The 15,988-nt window shown below is 51.4% G+C and overlaps 4 protein-coding genes across 4 annotated transcripts; 2 read left to right on the forward strand and 2 right to left on the reverse strand.

Annotated features, from left to right (window-relative positions):
* Nucleotides 1–296: 296 nt before the first annotated feature.
* On the forward strand, nt 297–2,004 carry P174DRAFT_430648 (elongation of very long chain fatty acids protein; the record flags this gene model as incomplete). The annotated part of the gene is made up of 2 exons (XM_024825647.1): nt 297–1,088; nt 1,153–2,004. The coding sequence occupies 2 exons, from the start codon at nt 297–299 to the stop codon at nt 2,002–2,004; spliced, it is 1,644 nt and encodes a 547-aa protein (XP_024682248.1).
* Nucleotides 2,005–3,092: 1,088 nt separating this feature from the next.
* P174DRAFT_450629 (glycoside hydrolase family 35 protein) lies at nt 3,093–6,920 on the forward strand. Its single transcript, XM_024828955.1, has 6 exons — nt 3,093–4,300; nt 4,349–5,345; nt 5,397–5,690; nt 5,743–5,814; nt 5,863–5,950; nt 6,021–6,920. Exons 1-6 carry the CDS (start codon nt 3,500–3,502, stop codon nt 6,808–6,810), a joined length of 3,042 nt encoding a protein of 1,013 aa, XP_024682249.1. The 5' UTR covers nt 3,093–3,499; the 3' UTR covers nt 6,811–6,920.
* Nucleotides 6,921–7,014: 94 nt separating this feature from the next.
* P174DRAFT_420244 (putative MFS transporter) lies at nt 7,015–8,901 on the reverse strand (the record flags this gene model as incomplete). The annotated part of the gene is made up of 7 exons (XM_024824856.1): nt 7,015–7,184; nt 7,244–7,691; nt 7,754–7,985; nt 8,064–8,224; nt 8,286–8,449; nt 8,499–8,607; nt 8,659–8,901. The coding sequence occupies 7 exons, from the start codon at nt 8,899–8,901 to the stop codon at nt 7,015–7,017; spliced, it is 1,527 nt and encodes a 508-aa protein (XP_024682250.1).
* A 3,596-nt stretch (nt 8,902–12,497) lies between these two features.
* On the reverse strand, nt 12,498–15,359 carry P174DRAFT_158290 (uncharacterized protein). The gene is made up of 4 exons (XM_024821189.1): nt 14,227–15,359; nt 13,314–14,172; nt 12,861–13,243; nt 12,498–12,789 (listed from the first exon to the last, which is right to left on the reverse strand). Exons 1-4 carry the CDS (start codon nt 15,196–15,198, stop codon nt 12,742–12,744), a joined length of 2,262 nt encoding a protein of 753 aa, XP_024682251.1. The 5' UTR covers nt 15,199–15,359; the 3' UTR covers nt 12,498–12,741.
* Between the last annotated feature and the right edge of the window lie 629 nt (nt 15,360–15,988).

Below are 15,988 nucleotides of genomic sequence, written 5' to 3' on the forward strand. Positions count from 1 at the left end.
CGATACTTGCTTTTGAGTTGACACTTCACATCTCTAAAGGATTTATCTATCCCGCATCTGCCTCGGCGCGATTTGATCGAACCTTGGGGAGGAGGTGGAATTACTTCATTACCCTTTTCTGCTTTGGGGAGTACTTTTGCGACGTTGAAACTTTTTTTTTCCCCACCCTTTCCTTATTTCTTGGCCTTGTCTTCCTCTTTTTAAAAAAGGGCCACAGACCTGTTATCTCGAAAGTCTAGTCCTCTCTCGTCAATTCTTGCTTCACCTGTGACTTCGCCCTCAGGAAGTATTCGATCATGATCGACTTCAACGTCGACACCGAGGCGGGCCCTGCTGTCGTGCGCTTCGGTTTACCGCCCGCCTCGCTCTTCCAATTCCCTGCTAGCGAGCTTCCCGAGCCTCTTCCTGCTCCTCTGATGTCTGAGCCGACATGGAACCAGCCGTTCAACATTCCCCCTGAGTTGTACAAACAGCTCCTGGACGTCCGCGTGCCCATTACTATTGCCAGCGTCTACGCAGTCACCGTCGTCATCATCAACCGCATCAACAAGAGTCGTGGGTACAAGCCCTGGGGTTTCAGCCAAACGCGGCTCTTCAAGCTTTTCGTCATCCTCCACAATGTTTTCCTGGCCATCTACTCCGCATGGACGTTCGTCGGCATGTTCCAGGCTTTCCGGAACTCGTGGCCTCACCGCGAGGACCCGCACGGCGTCGTAGGCGTGCTTGATTCTCTTTGCAAGATCAATGGCCCCCGTGGCTACGGAAATGCTGCCATCTACGACTCCGTCACCGATCAGTGGAAACTGCCGAACCCCGAATACCAGCTGGCTGCGGGTGGTGTCCCCGACCCGACGGATGTTGGCCGTATGTGGAACCAAGGATTGGCCTACTTGGGCTGGATCTTCTATCTGTCCAAGTTCTACGAGGTGTTGGATACTGCTATCATTCTGGCGAAGGGCAAGAAGAGCTCGACTTTACAGACCTACCACCATGCTGGTGCGATGATGTGCATGTGGGCGGGTATCCGCTACATGGCTCCTCCCATCCTTATCTTCACCCTGATCAACTCTGGTATTCATGCGCTGATGGTACGCAATCGCTTTTTCAAATCGTCTGTATTAATCAGATACATTGGCTGACCATCCTCTCCAGTACACGTACTACACTCTGACCGCACTTCATATTCGAGTCCCCGGCGTTATCAAGCGCTCTTTGACCACCATGCAGATCACGCAGTTCGTCGTTGGAACCACCTGGGCCGCATCGTATCTCTTTGTCAGCTACACTCTTCCCGGCAAGCTTTCGACTGGAAGCGCCGCCGCCGCTTCCGCTACGTCCGCTATTGAAGCTGCGGCTGCGACTGCCTCGGCTGTAGGACTCGGCCCCTGGCTCAAGAAGCTGGGGTTGCGGGCTGCTGGCGCAGAGGGTGCTGCTGAGAACGTTGGTTATTCCTTTGCCGATGTCGCCAGCAGCTCGGCTGCTCGCCGCACACCTGTTGGGCCCATGACCCCCTGCATTGATACAACCGGTCAGGCTTTCGCAATTTGGCTCAACGTTATGTACCTCCTGCCTCTGACATACCTGTTCGTGCGCTTCTTCGTCCGGTCATACCTGCACCGCAAGGAGCCGAGCCAGCCTCATCCCACTCACATGCATGCTGCCGAAAGGGCCGGTCTAGATGCTCTCAAGGGCGTCAGCCGTGAAATTCAGAAGTCTGTCGAGATGAACGGGGAGATCAGCACGGAAGATGAGGCAGTTCAGAAGGCCCAGACCCAAAGGACCAAGAAGGCACAGTCGCAGATCACTGACAAGTCGCCGATCCGGACGCGCTCTGGTGCCAACCAAAAGAAGCGTGGCACCAAGGAGGAGCCCGAGGAAGGTTTCTCGACTGTTCCTCCCAAGAAGGGAGCCAAACCTCAGACGAAGGAGGAATTAGAGAAGTTCCCTGATGTTCCTGACGTCCAGGACACTAATCCTTTTGGGGTATTGGAGAAGGCTGCTTAAGCATGCTCTCTGATTTATCAATGTTCTATCCCCATAAAAAAGAAAAGCTCTCCCCTACCCTCCGACTTTTCTCGAGGTCCGTGATGCTCAGGGACTCGCCATATCGAGAGTTGATTCGAGGGTCCCTACATTCCCGTCGTTCCCGTCGTTCCCGTCGTTCCCGTCGTTCAGTCGACGAGATTAGATCCCGCTAGGTTCTCACCGTCCAGCGATCGGTTCCTGCTGCTGCCTCTCTGCTAGCGTCCGCTGTGTCTATTCGGGCCGTAAAAGCACAGAGACATAGACCATGCAGGTAATGTGGTGTATCTCCAGTCCTGTTGTCGCCGCCTTATCTGTTTCGATTCTTACGAAACTCTTTGTTGTTTTTATGTTTGTTATGTACATATGTTCCTTTGAATATTTGATCCGGGCGTTGAGGGCTTGAGGCTATCTAGCTGAAAAGAACGAGGTTAGTTCACTTGATTATTATAGATCCATTTAGCAATAAAATAAGGAAATCTCTACACGCACGCCCCCATATGTAATTAGTAATATTAGCATCATATGGCCCCCTAAATTATAAGCATTAGAGTTAGTTAAGGTAGCTACAGGCCGAGGTTCTAGTCATAGTTATGGTCATGGTGTAAGGTGTAAGGAGGCCATTAGCAGCCCCCAGATAGTAAAAATAACGCAATTATAGGAGAAACTAAATTCTTCATACGGAGTAGTAGAATCTAATTTATCTAATGTTTCAAAGCCTAAGGTACCTTGTGGTTTTCCTAGGGACCACAGCGTAGTAGGGGTTATATTTGAGGCTATTTTATGAGCCCTTATTCATAGGCAGTGATAAGCCCAGACCCAAACACTTATACAATCTAGAGTGTCACGTGATGCTATTCTAACTAGTTACGTCCAAGGGGTGTGTCCGTAAAGATTTTCGAAAATAACGGCTCAATAATGTCGTCTCGATGCTATAGCCCAAGTTGAATGAACCCCTGTACCAGCAGTCCGTCCACGGCAAAACTCCCGCGTCGAGACTGTTGAGTGGAGGAAAAATACATGTCCAGCCATCGTGCGGGTTCCCCACAGATGTTGATCTTGTTTACAATTCCCCACATCGGCCATCCTGGTTATGATCCCGATACCAAATTGTGCCTAATTAGTGATCCTTGCTTCAGTGCGAACTGAAAATGCTGTGGGGTACCGTCTCCTTCGACAAGGATCTAGCGCATCGGACCATACTGAGCATTTTCATTTTCCGGCGGGATGGCCTCTTGGTTCTCTTGGACGCTTTTTATGACGCCTCGGCTTGATTTCAACTGGCAATTGGGTGGCCCTCTAATCAATAATGTCTGTGGCTTGGAGATTTGTGGATGGTGGATTGGCTTGGAAATGTGAGAGCCGGCGATTTAAAGTCTTTAATAGCCTGCGCTTGCCGTCCCGTTTGTCGACGTTGGAACATTGCAGCACCTGTCCTTGGAACTAGTGAGCAGCGTGGTGTTGCTGAGGTTCGGTCATGGCGCAGATCTACCGACTTCTCCTTCTTCTTCTTTCGAATCTGTGGTTCTCGACAGCTGCTCAGAACCAGTCAGAGACTGAATGGCCTCTTCACGATAATGGCTTGAGCAAGGTAGTTCAATGGGACCACTACAGCTTCCACGTCAACGGGCAGAGGATCTTCATCTTTTCTGGCGAATTCCATTACTGGCGTATTCCAGTCCCCGAGTTGTGGAGGGATATTCTCGAGAAGGTGAAAGCTACCGGTTTCACTGCCTTTGCGTTCTACTCTAGCTGGGCCTATCATGCGCCCAACAACCACACGGTCGATTTCTCGACCGGCGCTCGCGATATCACACCCATCTTTGAGCTTGCAAAGGAGCTCGGCATGTATATGATTGTGCGCCCAGGGCCCTACGTCAATGCTGAAGCCAGCGCCGGCGGTTTCCCTCTGTGGCTGACGACTGGCGAGTATGGCTCGCTGCGGAACGATGACCCGCGGTATACGGCCGCGTGGACGCCGTACTTTGCAAACATGTCGCAAATCACTAGCAAGTACCAGGTCACGGACGGACATAACACGCTCGTATACCAGATTGAGAATGAGTACGGGCAGCAGTGGATCGGAAACGCGAAGGATCGCAATCCGAATAAGACTGCGGTGGCTTACATGGAGCTTTTGGAAGCGTCTGCTCGTGAGAATGGTATCACTGTGCCATTGACAAGCAACGATCCCAACATGAACTCGAAATCTTGGGGATCAGACTGGTCCAATGCTGGAGGCAATGTCGACGTGGCTGGTCTGGATTCCTATCCGTCGGTGAGTTACCATCAACTCCTTTTTATTTGGTTCTTCTAACCGTTGAAGTGCTGGACATGCGACGTGAGCCAATGTACCTCCACCAACGGGGCGTATGTTCCCTACAAAGTGATTGATTATTATGACTACTTCCAAGAAGTTCAGCCCACTCTTCCCTCATTCATGCCTGAGTTCCAGGGAGGATCTTACAACCCCTGGGCCGGTCCTGAAGGTGGATGTCCTCAGGACACCGGGGCCGAGTTTGCTAACCTGTTCTACCGATGGAACATTGGCCAGCGGGTGACTGCCATGAGTTTGTACATGCTGTACGGAGGAACCAACTGGGGTGCGATTGCTGCTCCTGTCACGGCAACCAGCTACGACTACTCCGCTCCCATCTCCGAAGACCGCTCGATTGGAGCCAAGTATTACGAGACCAAGCTACTGGCATTGTTCACCCGTACCGCAAAGGACCTCACAATGACAGAGGCGATTGGAAACGGAACACAATATACTACGAACACAGCTGTCCGGGCATTCGAGTTGAGAAACCCTCAGACCAACGCCGGCTTCTACGTCACATTCCACAATGACACCACTGTTGGTGGCAATCAAGTGTTCAAACTTCATGTCAACACCTCTGTCGGTGCCTTGACCGTCCCCAAGAACGAGGGCGCGATCCAGCTCAATGGGCATCAGTCCAAGATCATCGTGACTGACTTCACACTCGACAAACGTACTCTGCTCTATTCAACTGCCGAGGTCTTGACCTACGCCGTTTTTGAAAACAGGCCTACGCTCGTGCTCTGGGTTCCTACCGGAGAATCTGGCGAGTTTGCGATCAAGGGAGCCAAGTCCGGAAAGGTTGAAAATGGCGATGGCTGCTCGGGAATCAAATTTAAGCGTGAGGAGAACTATCTCGTCGTGAACTTCTCTCAGGCCAAGGGACTGAGCGTCTTGCGGCTGGATAACGGTGTGCGCGTGGTTCTGCTCGACAAGGCCGCCGCCTACCGCTTCTGGGCGCCTGCGTTGACAGATGATCCTATCGTGCAAGAGACCGAAACTGGTGAGTTCACTGCATACGTAGTACACTGTCATTTCATACTAATGGTCACAGTCCTCGTCCACGGCCCGTACCTTGTCCGCTCCGCCAGCCTTTCCAAGTCCACATTGGCGCTCCGAGGAGACTCGGTTGAGAAAACCACACTAGAAATCTTTGCGCCTAACAGCGTGAGGAAGATTACCTGGAACGGGAAAGAAATCAAGACCTCTCAGACCCCATACGGCAGTCTCAAAGCGACACTCGCCGCACCACCAACCATCAAATTGCCCGCTCTTACCTCCTGGAAATCCAACGACAGCTTGCCGGAGCGGCTTGCATCGTACGACGATTCCGGCCCAGCCTGGATTGGTAAGTTGGATTCCAATCGATCTGACCTGGCGAAATCTAATGCGTTTCACAGAGGCAAACCACATGACGACATCTAACCCCAGTCCACCTGCAACTCTTCCAGTCCTATACGCAGACGAATACGGTATGTCAACCCTTTCTTTCTACGTCACTGATCTGACCAACACGACAGGCTTCCACAACGGCGTCCGCCTCTGGCGCGGCTACTTCAACGGCTCTGCTTCCGGAGTCTTCCTCAACATCCAAGGAGGAAGCGCCTTGTACGTTACCCTCCCCATCCATCCCCTCTCCACCCACCTCATCAAAACTGACAAACACTTCCCTCCGCAGCGGCTGGTCCGCCTGGCTGAACGGCCACTTCCTCGACTCCCACCTCGGCAGCGCAACAACCTCCCAAGCAAACAAAACCCTCACCTTCCCAGCCTCCCTCCTCAACCCCACCGAAAACGTCCTCCTCATCGTCCACGACGACACAGGCCACGACCAGACAACCGGCGCCCTCAACCCACGCGGCATCCTCGAGGCTCGCCTCCTCTCCAACGACTCCTCGTCCCCCGGGCCCGAATTCACCCACTGGCGCCTCGCCGGCACCGCAGGCGGCGAATCGAACCTCGATCCCATCCGCGGCGTCTTCAACGAGGACGGCCTCTTCGCAGAACGTATGGGCTGGCACCTCCCCGGCTTCGACGATAGCGCCTGGACGCCCGACAACTCAACCACGACATCGGCACTGAGCTTCACGGGCGCAACCGTCCGCTTCTTCCGCACTGTCGTCCCCCTCGATATCCCTGCCGGCATGGACGTCTCCGTCTCCTTTGTGCTCTCGACGCCCTCGACTGCGCCCAAGGGGTACCGCGCGCAGTTGTTCGTTAATGGGTACCAGTATGGTCGGTACAATCCCCACATCGGGAACCAGGTCGTGTTCCCTGTTCCGCCGGGCATTCTCGATTACCAGGGTGATAACACCATCGGGTTGGCGGTCTGGGCGCAGACGGAAGAGGGGGCGAGTGTCCAGGTGGACTGGAAGGTGAATTACGTGGCGGATAGCTCGTTGAGTGTCGCTGGATTTGGGAAAGGGTTGAGGCCGGGTTGGACCGAGGAGCGGTTGAAGTTTGCCTAGTTCTACTGAGTATTGAAGAGTTGTACCACGACTACAGTAGTCGGTGGTTACTATGCAAGATTGAGGCTGTTGGCCGTTGAATCATAGAATTGAAATAAATTGTATCCCGGCCGTGCCATGTCCAACCAAGTCATCTCTGAGCACGAAAAATGCAGTATGTAATCATAAAAAGTAAAGTCGTAACTTGCAGTATTTACACCATGTCTAAACCAAGAATCGGAAACCTCTGGCACTGGCCTGTCCAGGAACACCGCCATCATTGAGGGCATCACCCCGGTCAAGTTTCTTGTTCAGCCGAACAAGGATGATTCGGAGCAGAGTGGCAGAGAGAATAGCAATGAATGCAGTAACGCAGTTGACACTCATGGCGGTGACTATGAAGCGGTCAGAATGAAACAATCATCAAAAATGCTAAAAGGGCATTGGGACGTACTGAAACGCGGCGCATCATGGTCCGGGTACATGTAACTGGCGTAGATACTGCTGGCATTGCTGACCATGTTGATGGCAGCCAGTGCGGCGGCACGCTTAGATGCAGGACGAGGAAGGGTGCTCGAGATCCAGCCCAGGGCCACGACGTAGCCGGCGTACAGAGAGGGAACCATCAACATCATCGAGAGGTAGCGGGGAGCCACACCAGTGGTGGTCGCGGCGATGATGAATGCGACTACCGAGAGGTACAGAGGCGCTGTGATATGGAAGTATTTCTCGCCGGTACGGTCCGAGTGCCAGGCATTGAAGAAGGCGCTGATGACCGCCAGGCAGTAAGGTGGAGCGGTAAGGAGGAGTGTCTCGATCCGGCCGTAGTTGAGCGTTTGCACAACAGTAGGGAAGAAGTTAGTCACGGAGGCGGAGGAAACGATGCACAAGATGTGTAGCATCTACATGATACGTCGCAGTCAGTCAGTGCCGTTGCCAGTTAAGGGGAATAATAGCAACGTACAAGAATCCAGGTCTTCAAGTCTGTAAAGGCGAGTTTCGCGCCATGAAGGAGCGATTGTTGTTCGGAATCGACCCAGTCGTCTTCGCCGATATCTTCCTCGAGACGCCAAGTAGCGAGCTGCTTTTCCTCTTCAGAAAGCCATGAAGTGGTACGAGGGAAGTTGGGCAGGATCCACATGGCAATGAACGCAACCACTATAGTAATAGCTCCCTCAATGATGAAGAGCCACCGCCTAGAGAAGTCAGCAAGACTGCGCAAGTATACTCGATTGTCCCAAAAAAAAAAAAAAAAAAAAATTTGAGAACCATACCAGGCTCGAAGACCCTTAACACCCTCCATACCATTGGTGATACCAGCAGCAATGAGACCAGAGAAAGCACCGGAGATCAGAGAGCCAGAGTAGAGGGCGGCAGTGCGGAATCCCAGCTCCTTACGAGTGTACCAGGCACTCAGAAAGTAAAGGCAACCAGGCTACAACAACAGTCAGCAAGGGGATCACGGTCATGGTACCATTGTTGTCAGAAAGACGTACGAAATAAGCAGCCTCAACGAAACCAAGGAAGAACCGAGTCACAACCAGTCCAGCAAAGTTCTGAGCACCAGCCGTGGCCGTAGAGATGATACCCCAAAGAATCATCGCACAGGGGAGGTAGATGGCGGGCTTTCCGAACTTGTTCAACATCAAGTTGGATGGAACTACAACGGTCAGTTTATGGTACAGGCTCAGTCTATTGATGACACTTACTCTGCATCAGCAAATAACCAACAAACAGAATACTGACGGCAGTTTGGTATTGGTTGCTGTTTTTCTTCATGCCCAGGTCCTCTTCAAGACCAGCAAGCCGAGCAGCTGCCTGGAAGGCGTCAGTGTTTTCGTGGGAGTAACCTAAAAAAAATTGACTTACAATGTTGTTCCGATCCAGATAGTTGAGAATGTACATGATAACAAGCATAGGAAGAAGACGAATATCAATCTTGCGAACGAGAGCCCTTTCGGCCTTCCGGCGCTCCTCTGGACTAAGGCCAGCAACATATGCAGGGGCCTCTTTGCTCGGATTGGGTCTGTCGGCGTTGGCCACGACTTCTACATTGTCGACGTAGCTCTTATCGATCCCGTCCTCGGGATCGTAGGAGTTTCTGGGAGACATGATTTTTCGGCTCAAGTATGTGCAGGAAGGAGAACGGAACAAGGAGAAGAGGGTATCACAACAGGAAAGAGAAGAAAGGACGATATTTCAGAAGGGGAGGAAGAAGTGATGATAACAGCAGGATGAAGGGGATCAAAAATCAGGATCACTGCTCCCTTTTGTGGGAGAACCTGGGGCACCACGCGTGGAGCAAACAAGTTTCCCGATTTTCAACTCCCAATCCCGGGATGACCAACCATACGGAGGACTAAGATGCGGACGGGGTCCGAGTCAATGGGGTCCCCGGAAGGCCAACACGGTTGAGACGGGGATTCTACCAATGGGGAAGTCGGAGGCGGGGAGAAGCAGAAGTTGCAGAGCTGGGGAGAAACCGAATAAGTAGTAGTGTGGATTGCAAATCAAAACCGAGGAACAGAGCCGTGGGATGAAGAGAAATGTCGGTACGTAGCGTTTAGCTCAACCGGATGAAACTGTAGTAGCTGGTCAACACCATAGAATTTGCCATCCTGCGGGGAAGAGGGATGGGGATATGTGGAGTTACAGGGACTCGAGATGAAGTATTGGACCATTTGAACGTACTGGGAGACAGTTAGCGTCGTGCAATCAAAGCATGACTGGGTGGTTGAGCTCTTTTCTCGACAAAATGATTCCACTCCGCGTGGGGGTTGCCGCGTGGGAGACTCGTGGGGTTCAGCGGGCAAAAGGACCCGAAGAAGTTATCATCTGCGTGAAAGACGCAAAAAAAGGGGAAGAATTGATGAGGCAGTTTGCTCATCTCGGTAGGTAGTATAGTTTATATTTTACTGAAACGCAGATGGTGAATTGATGGGATGAACGCAGAGAGTCAAGGTAATTGAGAATGTTGGAGTATGGGGTGGGATGGAGCATTAGGTAAGCGTAAGTCGGCTAACCCGACCAAAGCCAAACACCGCACGGGCCGAAAGACACATGGGAGATCACTTTCCCCTAGTACATTCTTCCCATTGACAGGTGACACCACACAGGAGCCATTCGGAAAACTCATCAACCCTTCGTCATCTTCTACCGGTTTAATATCCCTCCGTCGCTCATCGTTCTAGCTTTAAATAGGATGATTCCGGTAAATTTTCGGGAGCTCGGGATTCAGCCAAGCCTTCTCTGTTCCATCCTGTAGCCAAGGAACCTGTCCAGACAAGTAAACTATCGTTGCTCTGATACGACGCAGAGCTCCTTCTTGAAGACACCCGATCCTTTGAGAAAATTGATCATCATTTCCGTGTGTCTCCTGCTCAAGTCTTCAATCAGACGCTGACAAGGGAAATTCTGTGCTTCTTAACTCGCGGGACACCTGCGGATACCTGCTGTTACTTGACAGTATAGACACCGAGAGAACATCCTGAGCATGGAAAGTCCATGCAGCTGAAGTTCAGGCAGTTGCTACAAACTAGAGATTGATTCACGTGGATGATCTATTGAGCTCATGTACCCGAGGCAAAAAGATCTCAGTGCCAACTGCTTGGTCCCAACGCTTCGTGATGACCAGATCGCCAAATGGACTACAACGCAGCTTTTTGCCCCTTAGGGGATTCTGTCCATCATATGAACGCTAATCAGAAGGTTTGATCCTCGTTGTCCTGCATCATCTGCGCCGGCCTTAGTAAGAGCTGCCAACGTCTAACACTTTCTCTCTAAGAGAAGACGGGCACAAGATTGGCAGTCCCAATGTACGTCCTTTCACCAAGGCCCTCGTATGATGAACCTGAAGCTGATATTCTTTCTGGGGGTACGTCGAACAGCAGTGAACGCCTATCACAAGTCTCGAGCCACAAGCCAACATCAATTCAGTTCAAGTAATTTGGTGCCGAGCTTCTCAAAGAAACAACCTTTTCTTCGGAATGCCGATATACCATGTCCGAGGTCATATCATAAGTAAACAATATCGAACATACAGCAGTGCCAAGTCTCCCCAAGTTATCAGTCAACAATGGTTATCGATGAGTTCTGGAGTGCACCCCGCGTGACCGTCCTAGCCATTATGCCCAGTCCAGAGGATTGAAGTTTAATCCGAGACTTGAAGCCAGATAACTAAACCCACAGATATGAAACGACCATGCTCAAATCAGCAGAGGCCAAAAATTCTGTTCCTGCCGCAGGTGATACTCCTTCCGATATTCAGCTCACTCGCATCCCTAGCAGTGCATCCGACGACAGTGCACTGCAGAACCCAAGAGCGTCATCACCTTCACATCACTCTACAGTCCAATGATCAACGACCCCCGAACATATATCAACGTATACTCTCAAGAATCCAAGACTATGGTTAGCAAGGACACAATTGAGCGCTAGAGAAGGCATACCCAGACGCCAGAACCAGAACACAGCATTTGCGTAGTACGCTCATCTAGATAAGGATCAAGGTGTTTATATCTGCCTTAATTTAAGATAGCTATATAGATAGCACAATCCGCGAAACTAACCGGGCCGTCAATGGTCTGACCACGCATAATAGATGAAGCTACAGAAATCTTTGAGTGGTGGCTCGGGTACTTGCTTGTCATGAAGATCTGCTTGATTTTATCACTAGTGAAGAGCTTCAAGTATTACCAGAACTGCCAGACGTGATTCTCGGCTTCACAAGACAAACTACGCATAAATAGTGTCGACTGCCAGTAGTGATATACCGCGCAGGCTTGGGGCTTCTGCTCACAGCCTTCCGCAGCCGTGATGGGAAGTACGTTGACTACCAAGCAGGCTCAAATAGCTTGGTGTACGACAAATTACTGGTTATTGCCCTCTGGAGCATCGCTCAAATGAATCATATTGAGATCTTGGCACTATCGCTTCGCATGGCGATTGAGGTCCTCTCTTCTTCCGTGTACTCGAAAGGCGGAAAGATTAGAGAAAAGAAGACAAGGACATCATGATGCAGAAAAAAAGAATCAAACACGCCACAAGATTGTAAGAAGAGAAAAAAGGAAATGAGAACTTTGCATACCCATACCATCCAACCAGAGCTATTACCGACAAACACTTATGCTCCTAAGAAATAAGAGAAGGAGAGGGGGAGGCGTGGGAGCGACACGCAAATGATTGAGATACACACAGGACCAAATGCAAAAATACAGGAACAAAGAATGAAGGGCAGGCTCCCTTCGGACATTCAGTTGGGGAGACATGAGAGGATAACAGCTCCAGGATGCTGTACAACAGACATACCATGAGGGGAAAAAAAGCTTATGCTGAGAGCAAGACTGGAAACGTGGTATTAATCAAAGAGATGATGCTGTCCAACTTTCACGCTTTCAAGAAAGAAAAAAAGTCGAAAAGGCAGAACGAGTCCGATGCGAGGTTGACCGTAGACAGAGGAAACTAGACAGGAGCAGTAGGCGCAAAGCGTTTCGAGTGAAAAGAAGATCTATCGTAGTAGATCATGGACCGAAATCCAGCGTTGTAAATCGGATCAATCCCAGATGATCGAGGAGAGTTTGATGTATGAGTCTGGCTGTAAATGTCTAACACTCGATCGTCTCTTTGGTCCAAATGCAAGGATCTTCGTGCCTCTGAGAAAACCGAGCTAGAGAAAAACTGATGAAGTACCTAGAATGTTGTTGTCGCCATAACACCCACAAACGCAGAACAAGGAGATACGCGAGACGATGAATAATCGAAGATGGAATAGTGCAAGTGCGGCAGGTTTTGCGAACGCTCGACCATCATGCATCGGTCTAAAGAAGAATAAACGCATGCAGCGCTTGAGGTTTAAAATGCTAGTTGCAAAAAGCCACACCACTCGTAGGTCTAGTTATGATGGCTGATGTGCAATATGAGACATGCCAGACAATGTCGTCGCGGACGAGAGCCTCAGAGGAAATGAGTGTAAATCTTCGAGGTCTCGTGAACTTCCATTTCCTATGATTGGACGTTAGAATACAGGTCTGTACATCTACTGCTTGATTGGAGATGTGTCTGCCAGGACTCACCATCTTGAAATTGTTGAGTTCTTCTTTGATCTGTTGAGCGAGAAGTGGTGTCAAGCGGTTGCAGGTTGCAATGTCTCCTCGACGATCGTACTCTCCACTGGGCCACGTCTCATGGAACTGAATGCGAGGACTGAAGACAAGAGTTTTTGTCGCCACGGGTTGCGGCGTAGCAGGTGAGCTTCGAGTCTCGGGAATTCGCCCATCCGATAAGAAGTAGTCTTCGCCAGCTATCTTAACGGCCTCGGACCGTCGGCTACCAGCTCGAGAGGGGTCCTCAGGTGTACTGGGAGCACTAGAATGCGGCGAGTCACTGCCGACCAGTGTCTGTGAACCCTCAGCGGCTCTGTTGGAACGGGTTGTAACTGCGGGATCCGAATTGGTCTCTGGAACACAAGATCGTCAGCGAACTGAAAAGCAGCACATAGGATACGAGGGCACAGCGGCTCTACTCACTCTTGAGGATGCCCTTCCTGACCGCCGCCAGAACCTCTGCCCGTTCCCTGTCACCACCCACAATGCTCTTACGCGATTGCGATCTTTCGGCCCCGACATCTTCCTGAGCTGAAGGATTTTGGGTGCTACTTTCCATCTTGGGAAACACAGTGCCTCCGCGAGGTAGGTCCTGGGGATCTGCGTTGGCAGTCACGCTCTTCCTCTCCGCTTCGACGTTGACCACTGACAATTTGGGTGCCATTGGCTCCACATTTCCGGCATCGTTCGACGAGATGCTCACGATAGACTTAGGACGGAACAGCCCAACGAGTGACCGAGTGGACCTCTTCATGCCCTTGCCCATCTTCCGCAGCATTATCGAGGCTGATGACGCTGTGGATGACACCGACAGATTATCTGTGGAGCTATTGAAGAACCGGCCTTGATGATGCGAGTAAATGCTCTCACCCAACCCGCTGGCCTCCTGCTGTTCAGCGATCGCGGCCTGCTCAGGTCCTAACTCTTCTTTCAGTAGTTCTCTTCGGGACTTCTCTGCAGCAAAAGCCTCTCTCTTCGCCGGGCTATTCTGCGAAGACGCCTTGAGGAGCTCTGAAGCGCTCCCGAAAGAGAAGGCTCTCCTCAACCGAGACTTTCCGGGCCGTTTGAGCTCGTTCTTAGTGATATCAGCCAGTCGTTGCGAAGCAACGCTCTCTGTCGGAATGGGAGACTGCTTCTCGTTTGGTGACTGAGAACCGGTAGGCGTAGGTTCTGCAGAGACTGGTTGCGACAACGGCGAGGGCTTTGTTGATCGCTTGGTGTCGTCCAACTTGTTCGTACTCTTATTTGAGGGTGCAGCCTCCATCAATCCAGCCTCACGTACCTTGGTGCATGTCAGCACAAGAACAATTTCAGAGTTGAGGGGAGTGTATCTTACAGAGGACGTAGATGAGTTAGCTGAGTGATTGCTGCCCGAGGCATCTCGATGAGACTGGGCGGATTGCGGTCGATGGTTGGGGTCGAAGTAATCGTGCACATTCAGGATCGGTGTCGGAGATGATGGCAGGTGAAGCTGTAGATTAATCAAACCAGCATTATCAATATTTCCCCAACTCCGGCGCCTATATCGCTTGGCAAGCTCTGCTTGTGGCTTCTCGGGGCGCGCTGTGTCATCCACACTGGAAACTCGAGCGTGACCCGGTTTACGGGACGGTTCCTGCAAGGCATTCTTGGACGCAAGTTGATCCTCTCCTGGCAGGTTAGAAGCTGTTACCGTCGACTGGGCTCCCGCTGCGTTATCTAAACGTCTGCTTCCACGCCGATAACGGTCGGGGGACGGTCGAGCAACGGTAGGAGAGGATATGTTCATGAATGACGAGGAAGGCGATGGCAGGTTGGCGGTCGATAAAGGGCGAAGAGGCGGGTCGCTGCGTGACTGTCTCGAAGGGATCGCAGAGTCGTCTTTGGAGCGGTAAGATTGGATGGAAGAGTTGGAGGACGAAGTAGACACAGAACCAGCTGCAGGATGATGGGAGAAGCGGGGGTTGGAGCCAACGGCATGAGGATGGACTGGAGTCCCCTGGGGAACCGAAGGAGCAGAGGAAGTTCGGTTCTCTGTCCTTAAATGGGGCGTCCACGACTGACGATTCTGCATGGTGTTGAAGTTGGAACTGGGTAGGCTAGGCGTGCCAGTGAAAGCATAGGGGGCCACAACCTGGTGGCCCGCCCGATAGCCCTGAGATCCGCTCACGGTATTGTACGAGTTCCAGGACATCGTGGAATTGCGAGAATTTTGCTGCTGCGAAGGCTGAGGAGATGGGGCAAAGGAGCCGGAAGAGGATGAGGGGCGAGTCTGAAGCACAGAAACCGTGCTACTTTGTTGAGGAATCGTTTGCACCAACGCAGCCATGATGTTCTCCTCCACCGTTTCTCAGGAGCCTGTCGATTTCGGCGACAACGCTAGGACACCACGAGCCGATGGACGCCAAAATTCGCAGTAATACACGGTGCAAGACACGATTGTGATGTCGAAGACGACTCGAGGGCGTTCAGAGGGAAGGCAGGGAGGACAACAACAGAAGGATTCTGCAACACGTGTATCAGTTTTCTGCTGCACGACGATCGGGATGAGTCCAACAGCGGGCTGATGAAACCAATGGGTTGCCAAAGTTTCACTCTCTTGTTCACCCACAAGATCGACCAGGGTTGCAGTACCTCTGAATAGAAGTCGAAATGGATTATATTGATACAGGATTTGAAAGAAAAAACAACGCTTATGCTGGATGTAGAAACGAAAGGCTCGGACGAGACGAGAAGCGGAAAGGGAAAATCTGGCGACGCGGTGAGACGCAAGGAACACAAGGCTCCAGGGAGGTGGACGTGATCTAAAGCAGTCGAGCCATGTACGATGGAGACAGGGTGGAACAATCGAAGCGAGGCCGAAAACAAAAACAACTGAAGGTATGAGGGAAGGCTGATAAGAGGGGTCGGGAGAAAGGAGGATCCCTGGAACGGGCAACCGTATCTCCTGAATCGAACAGAAGATTGGGCCTAGGTAATCTCTGCTAGGAGAAGATGAGAGAGGACCTGGTCAGGGACAAGAAAAGAAGAGGGAGATCAAAAGAGGGAGAGGAGGAAGGGAAGAACGAGAAGAGGATTGGGGTTGAGGAAGGAAAGGAACAGAAAGGAAGTTAAGGAGA

Source organism: Aspergillus novofumigatus (assembly GCF_002847465.1).
Source record: "Aspergillus novofumigatus IBT 16806 chromosome Unknown P174scaffold_4, whole genome shotgun sequence".
Taxonomy (NCBI): Eukaryota; Fungi; Ascomycota; class Eurotiomycetes; order Eurotiales; family Aspergillaceae; genus Aspergillus; species Aspergillus novofumigatus.